The 21,648-nt window shown below is 41.7% G+C and overlaps 1 protein-coding gene and 1 long non-coding RNA gene across 5 annotated transcripts in view; one reads left to right on the top strand and one right to left on the bottom strand.

Annotated features, from left to right (window-relative positions):
- Positions 1–5,509: 5,509 nt before the first annotated feature.
- On the bottom strand, positions 5,510–15,702 carry LOC106044488 (uncharacterized). Of its 4 annotated transcripts, XR_010830678.1 has the most exons (5): positions 15,082–15,702; positions 14,905–14,950; positions 11,546–11,634; positions 10,715–10,771; positions 7,671–8,077 (listed from the first exon to the last, which is right to left on the bottom strand). It is a non-coding gene; the product is annotated as an uncharacterized lncRNA (long non-coding RNA). The 4 variants fall into 4 exon arrangements; XR_007163949.2 differs by lacking the exon at positions 14,905–14,950; XR_007163951.2 differs by lacking the exons at positions 7,671–8,077; positions 10,715–10,771; positions 14,905–14,950 and adding an exon at positions 5,510–5,826.
- A 273-nt stretch (positions 15,703–15,975) lies between these two features.
- Positions 15,976–21,648, top strand: part of CD2AP (CD2 associated protein) — a 75,872-nt gene continuing 70,199 nt past the window's right edge. The window contains exon 1 of the mRNA XM_066995041.1: positions 15,976–16,144. Within this exon, the coding sequence (XP_066851142.1) occupies positions 16,141–16,144 (4 nt within the window). The 5' untranslated portion in view covers positions 15,976–16,140. The remainder of the gene's footprint in view (positions 16,145–21,648) is intronic.

Genomic DNA, 21,648 nt, shown 5'->3' with positions numbered 1-21,648 from the left:
GTAATTTTTGCCCAGCTTGCTCTGGCATGGAGCTCTGGTAGGCAACTTTCGACTGTGCCACTGTGAACACAAGTGCCCTTCGGATGTGGTGTGTTTGCATTGTAGACGTGAGGCAATTGACTGCTGCGGCCTGTTGCCATATCACAATATTACTATCCCTCGGGAGGGAAACGATGTAGATTTATGACTTGCTTGAGTTCTTTGTTTTGGTTATTTTTTCCTGCCAGGTTATTTTTAGTGTGAAATTGTTCCAAATTATGTTGAGAACAGGAGAAACTGGACTAAAACCACGACTGGAAATGCTGCTGTGTGTGAGGGCTGTTTCTGTAGACAGCAAGGGTCAGTAATATGTTGTATTGCATAATCCTAGAGAAGTCTCTAGAAAGCAACGTGCTAACTCCTATCTTCAGATAGTCCCCAGTCAAGGACCTGTCCTGGGTTGAAGCAGCTCCACTGGCTGTAATTTTAGCAGCTACAGGACCAGGTGCTTTGAAGAGATGCAACCGCTTTCAAGAAGTACCAAGGCCCTGCGTAAGGACATGAGCTAGGAAACACTGTCCCTCCCCTTCAGCTTCTCTTGAAGAAGGCACAATATTCAAATATAAATATATAAAATTAAATAACTTGCAAGCTTGTGTTCTCCATCCAAGACACTCTGTCTCTCCAGGTTATTCACTTTCAGAGACAGAAGCAGGGTGTTTCTCAGAAATTAATTACCGAATTCACATCCCCTTTTGGATGGCTTGGGCAACAGCAGCATGGATGAATGCCCAGCTGATGTGGTTTTCATATTGAGCTGTCAGAGGGGAAGCAGGTACCTGACAGTTCTTGAAGCCTAATTATGGAGCACAACTTTCTACGTTGCCATCTGCCTGCTCCAGAGACAGCTGTGTTTCCTTCTCTTTAATGAAACAGTGCTGGAATAATAGCTTGCAAATATTTTATCTCTGGAAGCAATTATTAGTTTGTTTTAAAAGCTGAGCTAACACTGGAGACATGTTTATTCTCCAAGCAGACACCCTGTATTCAGGCTATCACATTTCTTCTTACTATTTTTAAATCGGTGTTTTGCAGTTGTGAATGTAAGCTGCTTCATCTGCTACAAAAAACACCCTAATTTGATAATGAATTAACGAAAGAGGAATTAAGGGAGAGGTTTCAAGCCCAGAATATTTGTGTTGGGAAATCACCTCAGTTCCAAGTTAAATTAGAAGTGTTTGATGTTGCTAGAAAGTCCCAAAGCCACAACTGGATGTTTTTAACAGCTTTCTGTCCCCTGTGGGACAGCGATGGCAGCAGCCACAGCTGGGGCTGGGACATGCCAGGCTCCGCTGGCACTTCCAGTCCTTGCTATAGCTCTGTAAACCTCACTCAGGAAATAGCTGTACAGATTAGGGCCAAATCTCACTTTGCTTTTGTGAGTGGACTCAGCAGGACTCAGTCCTCGGTTAATCACCACCCTGGGCTCTAATGACGGTGATGTGATGGTTCATTCTGGGGAGGCCACCCCTGTAGGCCACCACTGTCCACCAAATTCAAGGAAGGTTGTTCTTTTCTTTGTGAGAGCTGAGGATCATGCAAGCTGGACATAATAAATTATTACTATTATTATTTATTTTTTTCCCCCAGGCTGATGGCTGGTGGTTTTTTCTTCCTTACTGGGGGGAAGAATGGTGACAAGTTTCTTCTCTAGCAATTATAAATTGCAAATCATGTGTCATATCTTTTGTCTGTGGCTATCTGCACAAGAAGTAATATCACCTCTTTGCGAAGTGGCAGGATGCTGCCTTATATGTGCAACGGGTGATATTGCCTGAACTTTGTGAGGCACTACCCCTTTCCCCATCAAAAATACTGTGCTACTGCCATACTCTGTGACCGCGTTAAATATGTGGGCCAGTGTGATTTTGGGTTCCTCTCTCTCATTAACATCCCCCTGCCGGTGACTCAGACTCCCAAAGGGGACTCGGGACCAGGCAGAGTAGGCTGCAGGCTAGCAGAATGTGGGATGTGTTAAAGCCACCATTGTTCTAATCTTTTTTGGCATTTTGGTGGAAAGAGGAGAAAGGACATCAAAAGGGAAATGGGAGTGCAGCTCCCCTCCTGTCCCTGCACCTGCCTGGAGCAGAAAGCTAGCGCAAGTAACACGGTCCTGGTTCTGTTTTCTTCCTTCACTGGAAGAGCCTCGAGATCCTATCACACAACAGAAGTATCAAACTGCTTCCAAAAGGCCATGTAATAACATAAAGTCAGTTCTTGCAATATCAAAGTCAATGAGAAGTTTTCCACTGAATTCAATGGCAGCGGGATCAAGTCTGTACAAATAAAATGGAAGATCCAACATCAAAGGCAGGCAAGGAAAGGGCACAGCAGGAGCTCCTGAGATTGCTTACTATATAACATGCTCTCCACATTTTTTTTTTACCTTTTGCTTGTATCTCAATTTCCTTTGGACTCCAGACAACGTGCACACTTAAGTGCTAAACCCATTCCCCCTAAAATGAGTGGATGTTTTCTTAATAACTACAATGCAGATTAGAACAACTTTTTATCTCACAGGTTTTCCTCTTGAGTACTGTAATCAACCACTTCATGCTTAGTTGGATATAAAATTCACTCTGGCAAATTAGCTTTATTTCAGAGTGATGTGTATTCTGAACTAGCTAATTTTGCTGGGAATACACCCAGACCTCCTGGCTGCTTTGCCTCATCAGTAAGGGTGAGCATAACCCAGGCCTAAATGGGAAAACTGCACAGCTGCTTTAACGTGAAAATGTTGCGTGAGGTGGGTGCATAAACCATTTTGTAAAGAGAGGCTACAGTCACGTACACTTCTGCCATGTGACAAACCTATAGCACAGAACATGCATGCTCGTGACATTGTTAGGAGACAAACGTGCACAAGAAAACATTTTAAAGATCTGAAAAAAAAAAACACAACACCCTTGATGATGTGAATCACAGTTATCATTTTAATTAATCTCTGTCTGTTAGTTTCTGTGCCAGTCTTCTCGCAACTGCAATGTTTTCTTTGAGCACATGTGCAGCGTATGGTAACAGAGCTCTTCTAACTTGTGAAATAAAGGTCTCAAAAGGAATGGGAAGCGTGTGAGTAGGTCCTCGTGATACTGGAAGGGAGATAGGCAAATTACGTAATTTAAAGGAAGTGCTTTTGGCAGCTTTGCGGCTATAATTTCTATAAATATCTGTTGTAGAAAAAACACAGGGGCACAAAAGAAACTTTGTCAGTATAACAATGATATGTTTTGTCACAGGGAAATAATGTTACTAGACTTTGCAGATAAACTACACTCTGGGGCTGTTGTTTTGTGCTTTGAAGGAGGAAATTACAGCCTCTAGATCCTAGTGGGCTAAACTCCTCTGCTTTTCTAAACTATGTCTGTGGCTGGCTCCCTCTTTTTCATAAACTCCTTTGCGTTCTGTACCTGGGCTGAATTAGGACTGGTTTGTTGTACTTCTTGGAATGAAGAATTGCTGCCCCATGCCATTTCCCACTATTTGGACACAAAGTTTTGGAGGGAGAGGTGTTGCTTTCACAGTGTTTAGCACAGCTTGCAGCATTTGCCTACACCCAAGTAAATACAAGGTATAAAAGTATTATCAGCTTGTCTGCAATGCTTCTGGAACGACCTAAGTGGCAGCCATAAGGTCTGGCTTTGATGATCTCTGAGGCTCAGTTTGAGCTCCAGCCCAGACACCTGGGAATATTTCCTTTCCCGTCACAATAATGAATCACAGTGTTGAAGGGGATAGTAACTTATTAAAGGTGGAGAAGAAAAGAAAAACAGAGTAGCATGTAATAACTGGGCGTACCTTTCCCAAAGTCAAACAATAAACAAAGTCAAACAATTTAAAGTCTTCCTATCTGATTTCACTGCAAGGAAACAGGGTTCCCCTTCTTCTTTAAGCCTCACGCATCAGGGTTATGGATCAGTGCCTTATGTCAGATCTAACTGGTACAAAGACCATGTGTGGGGTAAGTTTCCTCTTGAATACTTGTGCTCATTTCCTGGAAAAGACATTTTTTTTGCCTGCCTTGTGCTTGCTGTATTGGCTATAACTCCTTAACAGCCTTCTCCTTCTTCTGACCTGTCTTTTCACGTTCTCACAGGTTTCCCTTTGTGCCTGGAGCTCCTTTCTCGTCGCAGACCATGGACTTTCTACTCTTCTACTCTGGTACTGCCCCTCTACTGCAGTGATCGGATCCAATATCTGCAATATCTGAAGTAGGCTGCTGAAGTTAGGATATGAAAACCAGGTGATTTATAAAGTAACCAGTTAGGTGGCCAAAACCAGAGGCTACTAAGCTATATTTGTGACTGTTATAACCTCTTCAGGGAAATTACTTCAGTGGGTTTTTAAAGCAAGAGGTGTAAAACCAGTCCTTCAAAACCAAATAACAACTTAAGACATTTTACAAAGGTTATTGTCATCCCCTACAAATAGGCAAGCCACACAGAAAAATCCTGTGGATTAAATACCGTCTCTTTGGCAAACTGATCCCTTTGAACGATTTTATGGAGTTAATAAAATGATTACAAAATTTAAACAAAATCAAATAGTGTATGTGGAAATGAAGAGGAGGAGAGAATGTGGCATGAGCTGACAGAGAATAAGATCTGTTTACAAAAACATCGAACACATGACAAGAGACATAGAGATGAAGTTCAGGAATAAGAAATGGAAGACTGTATAAGGCAGTGCTGTTGTAATTACAGAGATAAGGAAATGGAAGGAACAAGGAGCTTCTCCTGTTCTAAGACAAGAAGTTATCACACAAAAATGACATCACGGCTCGTGTTTTTCCTATCTCCCTCCCTGGAGATAGCAAACACAGCCTGGGAGTGGAAAAGAATGAGATTACTACATCTAATGCATCATCGTTTCTAATGAAGCTACAGTGCTGTTATGACATGCATCCGTGGCACTTATCCTACTACTGCTTTCTTCACGAGACTTGCAGAGCAAAACTCCAGAGCTTCCTTCAGTTACATATATATATATACAGTGTCCGCTGTCTTTGGTAGAGGTGAAATTCAGCCCCGTGCATATTTTATGTGCCTTGTAATAATACCCACTTTTTCATTACAGAAGAGGCATTCTCTTGCCCTCCTATGACACTTCTTTGGGACTGCAGCTGGACGATGTGTCACTGGGACTTCCCTTTGTTTCCTCTATGAACTACATGCTACTGACAGATGCTGGATTGGCAGCCCCACAGAAACAGATACTCCAGGCCACCAGCCTGCACAAGTGGTGACAGTTCAAGTGTCTGGCTTCTGTATGGCACCTATCACTTTGCTGCTAGACCACACAGGTTAATCAGCAGCTGTCAAATAGCACTGTTCAAGCATTTCTTCTGAGCTGGGGTGGTAATTCGCCTGGTTCATATCATGGGAATACAGCCAAAGCTGATACAAGATTTCATTTCTTTATTTCTTTTTTTTTTTCTTCCTTTTTTTTTTTAATTTTCTTTTTTTCTTTTCCTTTTTTTTTTTTTTTCTTTTCTTTTCTTTTCTTTTCTTTTCTTTTCTTTTCTTTTCTTTTCTTTTCTTTTCTTTTCTTTTCTTTTCTTTTCTTTTCTTTTCTTTTCTTTTCTTTTCTTTTCTTTTCTTTTCTTTTCTTTTCTTTTCTTTTCTTTTCTTTTCTTTTCTTTTCTTTTCTTTTCTTTTCTTTTCTTTTCTTTTCTTTTCTTTTCTTTTTTCTTTTTGCTTTAGGGAAAAAGAGCTTCACTCCTTAACACTGGTCTGCACCTCTACCTGCCTCTTTAGGGATGCCCTTCTGACAGTCTGAAGACTGTCCTTCCTGAAAAGGAGAGGAACAGGGTGAAAGTGGGATGATGAGAAACCGTTGGAGACAGCAGTTATCTAGCTCATTCTGATCTTTACGCTGCTGCCACCAATACTCAGATTTGGAAATGTTAAGGTTGCTCAGGCATCTTTGTGCTATATTGCAGTCACTCCTGAATATTTGGATTCATTTGTCAAAGGCAAATGTGATAGAGAAGCCCGTGAAGTATAAAGAAAAAGATCAGCCTGTAACTGTACATAAACTATATTTGTCATTTTGGTGGCTGCATTATATTAGTGGATATACCAATCACATCTCTCAGATTTTTCTTCTCATTATTTATTATTTCAAACTAGTAAATTCTCACCATTGGCTTAAATGCAGGACCGGTGCAGGACCGTGCACTTCAAACTATTCACTGTCACACCAAGAAGCTTAAAATAGTATGAGAGTGGTTGGATTAGGCCAGTATTTTATTGTGTTCTTTCCACTTTAAGACTTCCTCTTTAAGCAGCTGTGTCTAGGTCTTGTCTCACTTGTGGGTACATGAAGCAACCTCCAAAAACTTGAACTAAATCTAAGTCTAAATTGTCCAAAATGCAGTACTGATTTTGTTTGCACAGAAAATATTTTATTAACAGAATAAGGCAAAAATAATACAGAGATGACGTAAGAGGAATATGTATCCATCTGCTCTAATAATGGCATTCATTTTGTCAAACTTCAGTCATTTAAGTCTGAGCTAGTTGTGTGGGTTCCCTATACAACTGCCAGAGTGATGCTGGCACCTCTCCAGGACAATGTATCACTCATGTTTTAGGCACTTATTTTAGGATCCAGTGAAGTGTTTCCTATCAGTGCCTGCTTCTTCCTTACCATGGATTATCAAATGGAACCACATGAGCAGATTAGCCCCAAAGCATACAGTTAAAATCAGGTGAAATGAGCCTTTATTTGCTGTGTTTCAAAATTCCAAACAATATTCCCGTCAGTGACTGAAATGGCTGGGTACACGAAGGATAACATGCTGCACTTTTCTGAAATTTCTGCATAGATATTAGCACTTTTCTGACAATTACAACAAGAGTGGATTTCATACATGGATGTTCCTGCATCCATTTGACCACCAGCTCTAATATAACTCATGCCATGAGACAAATTTCAGCACTGATAGAAAAACATAGGGCATTTGAAACTTTTTTTTTTTTTTTTTTTTTCCAGAAGCACGTGTTTTCCAGAATGTTCCTTACAAACGTTGCTGTAATTTCAAGCAGGAACAAGAGTAAGTTTGGGAATTCTGATTTCCTACAAGAGAGAGATCTGATTAACTGATGTCGAAAATGGCCCTCTGAGGTGGGAAATTGCCTCTGGCCAATCCTACATTACCATCTGTCCTTATATCAGACCGATCCTGTTGTGTAACACCTCACGCTGAAAAAATATGGTCTTTTAGCAGATTGGTGGGGCTAAACAATACTATTGTTTTTGTGCTTGTTTGTCACACAAGGTCATGAAGAGGGATTGGGAGTTCCTGAGAACAGGAGGAGCTCTGGAACAAATTAAAACTGGAATTTCTAAAAAGGAAGGAATTTGATGGGAAGGGCCAAGACAGAAGGATTAATTAGATTCAGGAAGGTACGCTGACTTTCAAGTAGTCTGGGCTGGAAATAAAACAGACGGGGAAGTGAGAAAGAATAGAAAACATCGTGTCTGCAGCCTGTTCTCTGAGTGGGTGTTTTTGGGAGGGTGCCAGCTAAAGGATTCAATTTTTGGTGGGAAGAGTGTGAATTATCCTCAGCCCTATCTATGAGTAATTGACTCGCAAATTGGCCGATTAGTTAGTTAAATGTTTCCTTGGGGATAAAATAATAATAATCAGTTTTGTAAGTATATCTGGTGATACATTTTTGGTGACTGAGATATTGTGGCTTGAGAATACTCCCAATTTCTGTCACACTTCCCCTTCCACATCTTCTGATGAGCAAGGGCAATTTCAAACAATACAACAAAAATTACTCCTTATAATTCTTTTTTTATATATATATATATAAATATTTTTCTATGACTGTACACATAAAGCCTACAATTCTTCACGTTTTAATTGGGAAAAGCAGAAAAAAATCTCAGTTCATGGTCCCACTAAAATTGGAACTGAAAATCATTGTACTTGTCAAGACATAAATCCAAACTCTTTGCTTCTGCAACTTCACTGTCTCTGAAAGCAGAATGGGGCTGTTTTTTCTCCTTTGGGCTGAAACGTTGATAACTGTTAAAACAGAAATAGAGTCAACATTTTCCACTTGCAGCAAGCGAGTGAAGCAGAAAACCCATTTTCTGTTAAAACGAATAATCCCCAATGCTTATTAGGAGGGAAGATATAAAGCAATAAGGTGCTTCTGAAGTGCTCAGTCTGTTAGGCAGAGCTTGCTGTCTCACTAGAAAACCTGATGTGCATTGTTGGCAGCAGGCACCAGTGTCCCAGGGGAGAGGATATACAAGCCTGCAGGAATGTAGATAAATATCTAAGTTCCTACTCTGCATGACAACTTAATAAATAAATAAATAAATAAATGAAACAGTGAAACCCTCCAAAGCTCTAACAAGGGAACCCCACAAAATAAAGATCTTCACAGCCACAAGTACCTCACTAAGAGAAGAGCTAACTGAAAATATTTCATAGTTTTTAGATCTAGCCAGAATTCTGTTTTTATTTGACCGTTTGTTTGGTTTTCGACCCTTTGTTTGATATGTTTTGGCTTGTCTGGGGATGGGGAAATATGTGTCCTTTCTTGACATGGTCATTATTTCCATGTTAATGCCCAATGGTTTTGTCAATTGCAGTTTAGTCGATAACTTTCAGAACCAAAAAATGCAGGAAACTTTTTTTTGTGAAATTTCTTAGCATTCTGGAAATAGTTATAGACTCTTACAAAAACATCTACTGATTATAAGAGCACAACCCAGAGTTCATTTAGTGTAATAAGGCGAGGATGTGTAATTGTCAGGGGAAGTGGTATTTTAGTATAGAATTTTCTAAACACCGTGTGTTTGGCCAGTTTGGGTCATTTCACAGCTGTCCCTTGGGAATGCTATTTATAAACTCAAAAGAGGCTGAAGAGCACTCACAAAAAGGCTTGTCACTTTCACGAAAATTAATGATAATCTTACATTGTTTGCTGATGAAGAGAGAAGAGGCACTGAGTTAAGCTTAAACACGAAGCAATAGACAATTATGTTTGCACTCCTTTGTCCTGACCTCTCTGTCACAGATTGTGGTATTGATGAAAATGCACTACTCATTGCATTGTCAGCTTAGAAAAATCAATACGGAAAATGTAAACATACAGATAATTCCACATCCCTTTCTCCAAAAGGCTCCCTGGAGTCCTCTATAGCAGATCACTATAGAGAATATTGTTTTCATGTCCTGGAGCTTGCAGGGTGGAGCTTTTCTGCACTTCCATTAAAAAGAAAACAAAAATAAAACAACAACAAGAGAACAAGACAATCATATTGGAAATAGTTCCCCTAATACAAGTAACACGTGCAGAGTTTCTGCACCTGATCAGTCTTGTTGGTGATAGGCTGGTTTGATTTGTAATTGTTAAAATTATAGTTGAACACAGTTTAATTGCAAGTTCAACCTGCTCTGAAGACTGAACAAATCACTGCCTTAAAAGTTTCCTGCTGGGTTTGCAAGCTGAACTGGCTGAGTAAAAACCTCAGAAAGCACCAGAAGTAGCACAAGAGCAAGAGGGACAGGAGCAGAAGTTTCATGTCAAGGAGTGACACTTGCCATTTACGGTGGCAGCGAGCTGTTCAACCCAGCTGCTCTTGGCACCATGCTTATAGCACAAAGGGGTCGTGTACATATCACTGTATTTGTATTTGAATACATGAACACTTTCTGTTGACATTCTCTGTCTTATCTGTGGCACAGAAATGTACTTTAATATATTATGCATGATATTTAATAATAATATTAATAATATTTAATAATAATGTGTGAATTACAGTGATACAAGTCTTCATTATGATGTTTCAAATGGTTTAATAAAACTTACTACCTCCTGAGCACACTTTCTTCATATCACTGCAATTAGAACTACATTGCTACTACCAATGGAGTGAAAGAATTACGTCTGTAATACTCTATGTTGTGTGTGAAGCATTCTCTGCAGAGAAAAGGCTTCTTTATCCCTCTCTCGGAGCTCATGTGAGAACTGCCACAATAACAAGCCGTTTTTCAGCTACTTTTATTTTGGTAAGACAAAATGGCTGAAGGCCACAGCTGTTGATTTATTCAAATGCCTAAGGAAACCATTAGCCCGTTGAACCCTGAAGATGAGATTTCTTTGTGCTAGATGTTAATATAAGGAAATTGCAAGCAGTGCCTGCCAAAGGAACTTAATACAAATGCAAAATGCCAAATGTACCTGAAAGGGAAGGAGGGAAGTGGCTGCTTATTAGAGGAAAAAAAAAAAGTGAAAAAAAAGCACAGCTTCCCCCCCCCCCCCCCCCCCAACTTTTTAAGTACAGTGTGATGCACTACAACCGAACTGCGGAGATGAAAACTCCCCTGTATTTAAATCAAAAAGAATATCTTTGAAACTACATGAATGGTTATACACATGGTTACACTGTTTATGACTATGTGTCCATGTGTAATGGTTTTTATCAGGATGACTGGAGATGGAGCCTCTCCAGAAACTCCCTGCTGTTTGCAGCTTTGTATTAATTGGTTGCAATTGCCCAATGTAAATGAATCAAATCCTCCAAAGAGATATGGAAGAAAAATGTAGCTACCATCAGGGTATCTAGTCTTTCAGTTTACTGTTATAATGGCCTTGTGGCAGAAACATGATTAATTGTTGCCCATACTTAGCCTGAATTTCAAGTATACCTTCGCCCTAATTCTCTTCCTTCAAGATTTCACAGTTACAAGTATTTTACTTCATACCTGTTAAACAAAAGTGACATTTCTTAATTCAGAATTTTAAAAGTATTTAGTACCTGAACAAGCTGTCATCTACAACAAATCAGTTTGTAGGAAGCATTTTTGCACCGACAAATTGAGGCCACAAAACTGAAACTTGTCCAGGCTCCCTGCCTTGTGCTTAGCCCAGCAAAGTGGAGCAAGGCATAGGAATATTTGCCATGAGGCAAATGAATAAGACAGTTTAAAACAGTACTTACTAGTCAAGACTAGAACCGATTATAGAGAAGAGAATGGGATTGACTCACAATGTTAATGATAATGGAGGAAATAGGTTAAAAGAAGTTAAATTTCAAACCGAGGACAGAAGAGTTTGTTTACACCTTCTGATGTTCCTCAGCCTTTTCCAACCAAGAATTTGACCAATAACCAACAAACCATTTTTGCGGTATTGCCACAACAACTTCCACTTATAGACAATTAGAATTAGGATAATCTTCCAGTGGTCATGTTATTTCCTCCGGTTTGGTTGCTTGCTTGTTCAGTGTGTGGTGATGTGGTGGCAGATAGCTCACAAAGCCATTTTCAGTTATTTTCCAGACCAGTTCCTGAGTTCTCATAGATCATCAGTGATCCACATGGTTTGAAAAATACAGTTCTACTGAATAATTATCTTGATTGTGGGGGAAATGCCACCCACAATTCCTTAATATCACCAGCTATTTGCAGTAACACAGTATTCTTCTCCACCCTTAGCAATGTTCCACACAAGATAGACCATGACTAGTTGCTCTTTACCTGGATGGAGGGAGCTGTGCCATAGCTGCAAAGGTTCCAGCCTTTCTAGGGGCCCTGCGTAACTGCTAAGATTCCACATAAGGGAGTATCTGTTAGGGGGGTAAGAAGAAAAGAAAGAGAAAGTTGGCTTTGCTTCTTTAATGAAAAAAGAGAAACACACACACGCAAAGGTAAATGAAATAATAGAATTAATAGGCTTGAATGTTATTGTGCAACCTTAATTTTTCCCCTCTTTGAAAATAGAAATTGTTACAGTTTTTATGTACAAAGCAAATGCTCTGTTTTTCTTTTTTTTTCTTTTCTTTTCTTTTCTTTTCTTTTCTTTTCTTTTCTTTTCTTTTCTTTTCTTTTCTTTTCTTTTCTTTTCTTTTCTTTTCTTTTCTTTTCTTTTCTTTTCTTTTCTTTTCTTTTCTCTTCTCTTCTCTTCTCTTCTCTTCTCTTCTCTTCTCTTCTCTTCTCTTCTCTTCTCTTCTCTTCTCTTCTCTTCTCTTCTTCCTTTCCTTTCCTTTCCTTTCCTTTCCTTTCCTTTCCTTTCCTTTCCTTTCCTTTCCTTTCCTTTCCTTTCCTTTCCTTTCCTTTCCTTTCCTTTCCTTTCCTTTCCTTTCCTTTCCTTTCCTTTCCTTTCCTTTCCTTTCCTTTCCTTTCCTTTCCTTTCCTTTCCTTTCCTTTCCTTTCCTTTCCTTTCCTTTCCTTTCCTTTCCTTTCCTTTCCTTTCCTTTCCTTTCCTTTCCTTTCCTTTCCTTTCCTTTCCTTTCCTTTCCTTTTTTCTCTCTCTTTCTTCTCTCGTTCTCCCTCTCGTTCTTTTTCTTTCTTTCTCTCCTTCAAAACAGGCAGATTGAACAGGCAGGTTCAATCTCTAATGATTATGAAATGAATGAAAAATACTGTGTGCATGCTGAATGAATATTTTCCCACAATCTGTATTTTTGGAAATGAAATGCGTCTGCTTCTTCTTCAAACCAGCAGAGGGAGTTTTCTCATCTAAATAATTTTTTAACTTCTGAAACAGAAAACTGTTTTTTTTTTTTTTTAGTAATGTTATCTTACCTCATAAAAACTGTTACAGAAGATGAAAGGTGAAATTTTACAGTCAAGACTGTTTAACTCCTTAGTGCTACAGGCTGTATGCTCCCATGCAATTTTTATGGGTATAGTTATGCAAGACGTTGTTGTCATGAAAAATGCAATGGTGTTAAAAGCATAAAAAATTGACCAATCTGGACTGTTCGGGAACAAACTATTTGGTTAAAGGGGAGTGCAAAACTATTGCAGTACATGTGCTATTCAGATGGGCATAGGACATTAACTTGATAGCAACTGACATGATTTTGTTCACAAACAAACAAACAAACAAACAAAAAAAACAGTTCCTGTAATTCCTTGCCCTTTAGGGAGAAGTTTTGAAAGTTCCAAGTTCAGGTTTCTTAATCTGGAAGCAATGGAGTAATTTTAGGATTCCCACAGTGGCAAAAAATATTTCAAGTGAAACGTTCACTGTGGCACTAGGAAGAGAGCCTATCGTTATATATTCCTAGGTTTTTTTCTTTTTTAAGGGAAAAACTAAACATTTCTAGTGATGACAGACTGTATCATTCTTATTTTATTTCATAAGTTTACATAACAACCTCTATGCAATAATCTCTCTTGTAAAATAAAATTATGGTAGTTACTATGTACGTAAATAAATATTTTCTTGATCTGTGAATGTCACAACAATTCCTCTTTCAAATTCAAGCAATATGTTCTGATATTCCACTAAACTCAACCACAAAGAATTTAAAATGCTGTTCCTTCATTTGTTTCAAAAGTTTTGTTGAATAAATTCCACCTAGGAAGAAAATAATCAAAGTTATTTTGGGGAACCTTATTGCATTGGAAAATAATCTGAAACAAATACGTTTTTATGTATATTGAATTCCCCAGAGTCAGAATACCGGGGCTCTACATTCTTCTTGAACTGAAAGAAACGACTGAATAAAAAGGAAGAACGAGCTCTAGGTCTATCAATTTAACACCAAGACTGTATTTTCAAAGGACAGCATAAATACCAATCATTCCATAATATCCAGTGAAAATGGCTAGTTATATGCTTTCAGCCTTTATAGAAGTGGAAAGTGAGGAAAAAAATTCAGTGTAGGTGAATTAGAAGGTAATTATTGGTAAATAAGTATTGCTTAACGGTTGAGCTGTGATAGCAGTTACTAGCCTAGCACAGATGTATTTTCCTTATATGTACTATAATTGCCAACTCATATAGGAACACTAAATATAGGCCCCTGACGCTGTTTGAAGTTACACATGAGCAAATTCTTGTGTTTTTTGCAAAACTAGCAACAATAAAGTCTTGACAAACTCAACGAAGCATGACCAGACACAACCGTTCAGCACCACGTAACTCAGGACTACTGCCACAGCGAAGCGCTGGCTGTATGTAGGCACTGCTAAAACAGAAAACTGCGCTGGGTTGCAGATGATGGACTGGGCAGAAAAGGAGACTTTTGGGCTCAGCAAACACAGCGGCTCCTTCAGCAGCCATCCCTTTTCCTTCTCAGGGCTACTGGAAAGAAGATGAGTCTAGAAACATAGGGCTGGCTGGATGCTGGTGCGCTATGGTCAGAGTAGCTGGGCACTGAATAAATTTCAGTTTTGCAATCAAGCAGCTAAAAAGCTTTAAGCCAGCCCTGGCCACAGTAATCAAGACATGGACACATAAATAAAGAGAACTTCAGAAAGCCAGCATCCTGCTTGTCCACAGAGCATGGACTGAAAACCAGTGCTTTCACCTCACAGCATGTTCTAGGCTGAAGTGAGAAGGGCAAAGGTGGCATTATATCAGCGTGAGTATTCAGGGCTGATCCAAAGGGAAAAGTGAACCTTAAATTAATTGGAAAGAGCTTCCAGAAAGAAGAGTACACAGAGCTTCTTCAACTCTCTGAAACAGTGTATGTAATGAATATTTTATTTATCACCTCTTGTACAGTCACACTGAGCCTTGAGGTGGGTCTCAAAAAGTTAAAGATTGCTATATGGGATCAAATTTACAATTCATCTTGTCCTTTATCCTTCTTTAGCATGTGATTCTTCAGAAGTGGAAAAAAACAAACAAAACAAAACAAAACAAAAAAACCAACGACCTAAAGAGAAGACAGATGAGGATAATTCACCCCCATGAAGTTTCTAAATTTTTGTTGGAAGTGATGTCAGACTCTAAGGATGACATTTCCTTCCTGTCCCAATTCTCCTCTTGCTGTTACTATCAGAAATCTACAGGGGAAAGAAGAGTTATATTTTGATTGGAAAACAGATTCTGCTTTTAAAGGGAGCATGATGCAACCATGTATCAGACTTAAACACTGTACCTGCATGAGGGAAAATCTCACCATCACTTGTACATTTCGATTTCTGCTGTTGGAAGAAATGGAAGCACAGTCTGCATCAAAACACAGTGAAGGAGATAAAACATCCCACTACGATACGGTACAGGCTTGTTTACACCCGTATGCTTCACATTGCGCTTCAGTACTCATCTGACTCACTTTCTGGTTGTATTCCATGAGGGAGATGCTAAGCAAGGGCTGACTCCTGGAAATACTTGGCATTCTTTTTAGGCTAATTTTGGCACCAGCTTGGCTCCAAGGGCTCTTGAGCCATTCACACAAGGATGTCTGCGGCAGGGAAGATGGAGAATATCCATTTCGGAGAGCCCTGCTGCATTCTACTCCCTGATTTTCACCAAAACCACACCGTGTTTACTTGTCCTTTCGGCCTTGGGGTCACTGGTTTTTCTTTAAATCGGCTCAGCTCTAAGTAGTTGTTTTCACCCTTCCTGCGCTTCCCACAAAAAAACAAACCCTAAACAGTGGCAGCCTGATGCCGCTTTGAATACTTCTTTCTAGAAATACATCTTCTTCCCTCCTTTCTACAAATACATCTTACTAAAAACAAACCACCCTAAACCACTCGAAACCAATGCCCGAACCCACACACACTCCAAGCTAAGAAAGGGGACGTTCACCCCCAAAAAGCGAGGGGCAGCCTGGGATGGGAGCGGGCTGTACCCCCAGGGGGCCTGGAGGAAAGACCTCAACCCTACGACCTCACAGCCTGCCCCTCGCTGTGTGTGTGGGTTGCCCAAAACCGCTGTTTTTTGGGGTAAGAACTGGGGGGGGGGGGGGGGGGGGGGGGGGGGGGGGGGGGGGCAGCCCCTGTGGAGGGGACAGCGGCGGTGACGTCACCCCGCCTGGCAACAGCGGGGAGGGCGGCGGTGACGTCATCCTGCCCGGCAACCGCAGCACGGCGCGGGGAGGAGTTCTCGCGAGATTTGGCGCGCCCCCCCCCCTCCCGTCGAGGGTGGGCGGGGAGGGAGGGGGGCGGTGCCGCCGGTGGCGGAGCTCGCCTGAGGCGGGCGGCGGGGAAGGGGGGGGGGGCGAAGGCGGCGACGGGACGGGACGGGACGGGTCCGATCCGCCCCCCCCGGCCCCGCAGCAGCCCCACAGCGCCCTCAGCGGCCCGCATGGAGCCGTCGTGCCCGGTTTGAGCGAGTACGGCGGGACCCGCAGCCGCCGAGCCCCGCCGGGCGGGCGGGCGGGCGCAGCATGGGTGAGCGCGGCGGGGGAGGGGGGGGACACGAACCGGGTGCCTGCTCCCTGCCTCGCTTTGTCTGGGGAGGCGTTGGGATTTCCCCCCCCCCCCAAAAAAAAAGGGGAGAGGAGCTAGCTGGGGGTCGGTGAGGTGGAAGCGGAGCTCGGCTCCGTGTTGGGGCGGGGGAATGCCCGCGGAGAGGTGGGTTTGTGTGGGGCTGGGTCGGCGGCAGGTGGGAGAATGAGCGGCTTTTGGGCTGGGGGGGCTCTGAGGGGGTCCTGGGGGGGCCGTGAGGGGAACAGGGGGGTCCTGAGGGGTCCTGGGGGAGGGGCTGAGGGGAGCGGGGGGTCCTGGAGGGGCCCTGAGGGGACCCTGAGGGGAATGGGGGCGTCGTGAGGCGTCTTGGGGGGGGCCCTGAGGGGAGTCTGGGGTCCTGGGGGAGCCCTGAGGGGAGCAGGGACGGCCCTAGGGGAGCAGGGGGTCCTGGGGGTCCTGAAGGGGTCCTGAGGGGAACGGGGGGAGCCTTTGAGGGGAGTGAGTGGCCCTGAGGGGAGCCTGGGGTCCTGTAGGGTCTCTGAGGGGAACGGGGAGGTCCCGAGGGGACCTTGAGGGGAAGGGAGGGACCCTGGGGAGTTCATGAGGGAAATGGGGGAGTCCTGAGAGAAATGGGGGTTTCCTGAAGTTTATGGGGGGCTGTGGAGCCGCAGAGCCCTGCACTGCCACCGGCTGCTCGGTGGAGGAAGCAGGCGAAGAGTAAAAGCGGCTCTGGTCAAATCCAGCCCCTCCGAGGTGGTAGGGTTTTGTTGTTTTTTTTTTCCCCCTAGCTAGGTTTCAACTTCACCCATTTTTCCACCAAGGTGTTCATTTAAAAAAAAAAAGGTGCAGCTGCTTGAGATGTATGTATTTTTGTCATGTGCCAGCTCAGGTTTGTGCTGGAAACAATCGGTTGCGCTCAGCTGAACCCGTAACTTAGGAGTGTTTGCACAGGGACAAATGAAGGGGTGATTTAAATGCTGCTCATCAGACTCCCGTATTTTTATTCCAACACCCCCCAGTTGCCATTGCCCATCCTCTCTGTCTCGGTTACCCTCACTTGTGTGACATTAATTGCTCATTGCACTGCCCTGTATGATTTTAGCCACTGAATGTACTTGGGGGGGGGTGGTGGTGCACAGTGGTAGCTTGCTTGTTCTGTGCCAGAGGCGTGTGTGTTTGTCTGCTGCTGTGCGTAAAAGTCTGCCACATTGACGAGCACGGTTTAAGCTTTTTAAGTGGAAGCAAACTTGTTTTTGTGTAGCTTTTCTTCCTCCTCCTTATGCATAAAAAGAGGGGAAGAAGCGCATGGCGTGCAAATCAAATGTGCGGTTAGTGAAGTGATACGCGCTCCTCCTGACCTGCGTTTCTTGGGATTATAAGGAAGTGATTTATTTTTTTAATGCAAAGTAATCTAGTATTCAAAGCATGCTTAAAATGAGGTCTGAAAATGTAAAATGAGATCGTTATCACAGGCTCTGACATAAACAGAGCTTTAATAAATCACTTTTTGATGGTTCAGAATAGGTAGAAATTACTATTTTGTACTTTCTGAGCTGCGTTGTCATACTTGCAAGAAGTGTTTACGTTGGTCATTGCGGTGGCCAGTGGTGACACTGCCTATAATGTAAAGATTTAGTATGCTAATTAAACGTTTTGAACCCCGTGTAATGGTGAAATGTGAAATACCTGGGGGTTTCCATAGAGTAGGTCTGAATTATTAAAAGTATTAGTATGCAGTTAGGAATATTGTCCAAGACCTTTTAATAAAGGTCTTGGTCTGGTTTCCAGGCTGACTATGATCACTGTACAACCTTGTTTGATGTAGTTTTTTTCTTTACTCTTCCTTAAGTAAGTCGTCTTTCTCTGTCTTTACTGATTACAGTAGTGAGCATGTTATTACTGCTCCATAGGTGGCTGAATTGAGTGGGTCCATAAACTGTGTCAAGTATTGTTACTGAGTGGGTTATTATAACCATAACAATTTGTGTGCCTGTGCAATTACGTTAGAAGTGCTTCTGCCAGAACGCTGGCAAATGTCTGCAAATGATTATAGCAGGATCCCAGAGCCTTTTAAATAGGGTTTTCTATCAAGGTCTCATCCTTTATTCAAATTTTCAAGCCTTACGTTCTTCCGACTGAAAAGTGGGGAAGAATATACAGTAAAACGTCTCTAAAGATAAGAGTGAAAAAGACCTAACTTCAGTTGGCACTACGCTAGCTATATTTAATGATGGCTTTGCGTTTATTCTGAGAAGCCGTTATTTAATTACTTTATTACTGACGTCATGGTAGAGCTAGCTCTTGATAAGAGATTGTTTGTCTTTTATGCCAGCCTCTGAAGGAGGTTTTGTATGTCAGGGATGGCTTGGAGGAAATTGTGGAGGTACTTGACAAATGCATGGATTTCTAAGATTCATGGGGAAGTACCAGAGGGGCAATATGATTCGGGGGGAACCAAAAGTGGAAGGACAGAAATACCAAGTGCCTCGGAACAGGGACTTTTATGTTCTTATAATGTTGGAAATGAATGTTGCAGGAGCACGTGAACAATGGTGAGGAGGAGGAAGTTATCGGTGGTGACAAACACAGACCGTGTAAAGTCACTGATGATGCCCTGTTATGTGATTATGCTGTCATTATAATTCTTTGCCTTCTGTACTGCATTAATCATGGGGATTCGATATGTGGTTCTACAAATAGATGGAAAGTAGATGAATCTAAGGGAAAAACACATTCAGACGTTCTGGGGAAAGATGTTTTTATTGATTGAATCTTCTGTTTGCTACCCGGGGTTGATAACCATTTAGAGGGAGGTAGAGTTGCATTATGACATCTTTCCTGTTTATTTTTATAGCTGCATAGCAGGCAATTTTCCTAATTATAGTTGAGAAACGATGTGATTGTTTAACTTGGGCATTATCAAGGAGATTGAGCTGAATTTGCAGTGTACAAATAATTTTTGTGTCTCTTCACAACTAAGAATGAAATACTATAGCAACAGATGATACACTACCACAGTGATACATTGAAATTTCATGGACTCTTTCTACATGCTGTTTTACCCTTTTTTTCCTTTACTTCATTTGCAAAAATCAGTGCTGACAGATTTGTGGTTCCCAAGAGTTAATGTATCTGAATTTGGTATGTTTCATCTTTGGAAAAAATTGTGTAATACTTTAAGAGGCTGGACACGCTTCTTCTCTGCTAACAGAATGAGTACAAATATGAAACAATTTCTGTAGACCAAATATATTTATAATTTCATTGAGCATTAAACTTGCATGAAGTCTTTTGCTTTCTTCACCTTCCTGTTGCAACAAAAAAAAATCTAGAAGTCTTTTTTTTTTTTTTTTTAAGTAGACTGAATGCTTTTAATGTGTTATCACAGGGACAGTGAGAGGTTGAATATTCACTAGTAGCATTACAAGAATTAATGAAACGTTACTACAACGCTTGTTCTTGTAACTGGTCAAGAAAAAAGAATACGAGTCCTTCAGCGAGAAGGACTTCATACGAGTCCTTTTTACCGAGAAATATGTCAGATGCAGTGTGCAGTTGAACTTTATTTACAGTAAGCTACTGAAGAATAAAATGACTTAATCAGAAGTCCAAGATATTGCTAAATGAAGCAGCTCGTCTGTATTAGGGTTGTTGCTGCACATAACGTTGACAGGCTGGCTGGCAATGTTGAGCAAAGTGCTTTCTTATCATTTTTTGTATTCTAGACAAAACTATAAGGGAAAATGAGGGAAAGTTGACCTTTGGAAGAGCAGTGCCTAAGCTACTACAGCCCTGTGGCTGGAAGGAGTTGGTGGATACTGGGTTTGGGTCAAGGTGGAGGAGAAATCCTGTGAAAGCATGCTGAAGGCTGTCAGCTTGGTTCATGCTTGCTTCCCCCTATCCCCCAAAAGAAAGAAAACGAAAGAGCTGATGCACTGTCCGTGGTAGGTTTATGAAAAGGATATGTAAAGCAGGTCAGCCATGGGATCGTCTCTATTTTCTCTCATCACCCATTGCCGGGCAATTAGTAATTTATGGACTTTCTCTAAGGTGTTTGCAAGCAATCGGTAACTTTGGGACTTTTTGAAAGGTGTTTGGAGTTTGACTGAATCTTTTAATCGACAGTGACAGACCGTCAGGGACTTGTACAAGTGGGGCTGGGAGGAATGCGGCTCGTGCCCTCCACAGCTTCCTGTGGCAGTGAGAGCATTTAACATGAATGGGGTGTGTGTGTGAGGGAATGCTTCCTGTCTGTGTGCATTTTCCCTCTCTCCCCTAAAGCTGCTTGCTCAGCCTGATGTCTCTGTATTTCTTAGAAATTGCAGATTTTTTACTTGCTGACTTCCTTGTAGTTATTACCTTGCAGGTTTCGTTTTGATCTCCTGTAGCCGTTTGTCTTTCAGACTGAGAAATCTTCATGTGTTTACTTTCCTCGTGTGTGAGCCATTCCACGTGCTGGTCATCTTTGTGTGTTTTTTAATTTTAATTTTTATTTTTAAGTTTTGATGCCACTTTAATCTTGTTGTGAAGAGTCGTTAGAGATGTTTTGTTCAAGACTAACTCCACACAGGGATGTAATTATATTTGCTGCCTCGGTTTTCTTTTGTTTTCCCAGCAGTTCTTAGTGTTTTGTTTCAGTTAGATAGCATCTTGCCTTTGAAGCCTCTTCACCTTTGCTGACCTCCTTCGCTCTGTGGTCTCCCTGCTTTAGCTTTTTAGTGTCTTTTGGTTGCATGCGCACACAAAATGCGTGGTTGGGTATGCCGTGCTGTCTGGGGCTAAGCTGGGTGATTGCCCCAGTCCGTCCCTGTCTGGCCGTTGGTGCTGAGCTCGTCTGTCAGTTCTATTTCCGCAGATACGCTATCGCATGTGACTGCTTGCACAGTAGTTCCCTAACCCAGTTTCATAAAAGTGACTTATTAGGAAAGAAGAGCAATAGAAGTGCCTAAAGTGACTCAGGTCAACTTGACAGAAGTAGGTATGATGATCGAATGATATATATATATTTTTTGCTAGTGGTTCTGGTGTGTAGCTGTTTTTAGCAGAAAGCTGGTGGCTGAGAGTGGCTGACCTGTAGCTAATAGAGGGTGTCTGATCCGTGTTTGCAACCTGGGCACTTAAAACACTGCCTGAGCTGTCTCTGTTCCTTTTTAAAAGATTTGAAATAGCCTCCTGCAGTGTAGTTAAATTATATTCAGCTTTTTCTTTCCGGTCTGTAAGCATTGCTTTTTCTCTTCTACTCCAAGTTGTCAGATCGTGAGTGATCTAAAAAGTTCCACACGCTCCACGAAGGTTAACTTTGTGCCTTTGCAGTCTCCCTAGCCATGCAGTGATGAGAAATAGCTCCATGCAGCTTTGTCCCTGTGATGGTGTGAGCTTAAACCTGCTCCTGCATTGCCCTCAGCTTCTTGTCGCAAGGATTTTTAGCAGGGCTGAAGTACTAAAACTATCTGTTCAGTCACCTACTTTCTAGAGTGATTGCTTGC

The sequence above is a fragment of the Anser cygnoides genome, chromosome 3 (genome assembly GCF_040182565.1).
Source record: "Anser cygnoides isolate HZ-2024a breed goose chromosome 3, Taihu_goose_T2T_genome, whole genome shotgun sequence".
In the NCBI taxonomy this organism is placed as follows: Eukaryota; Metazoa; Chordata; class Aves; order Anseriformes; family Anatidae; genus Anser; species Anser cygnoides.
Note: the sequence above shows the minus strand (reverse complement) of the source record. Positions and strands in the feature narration are given on the sequence as shown.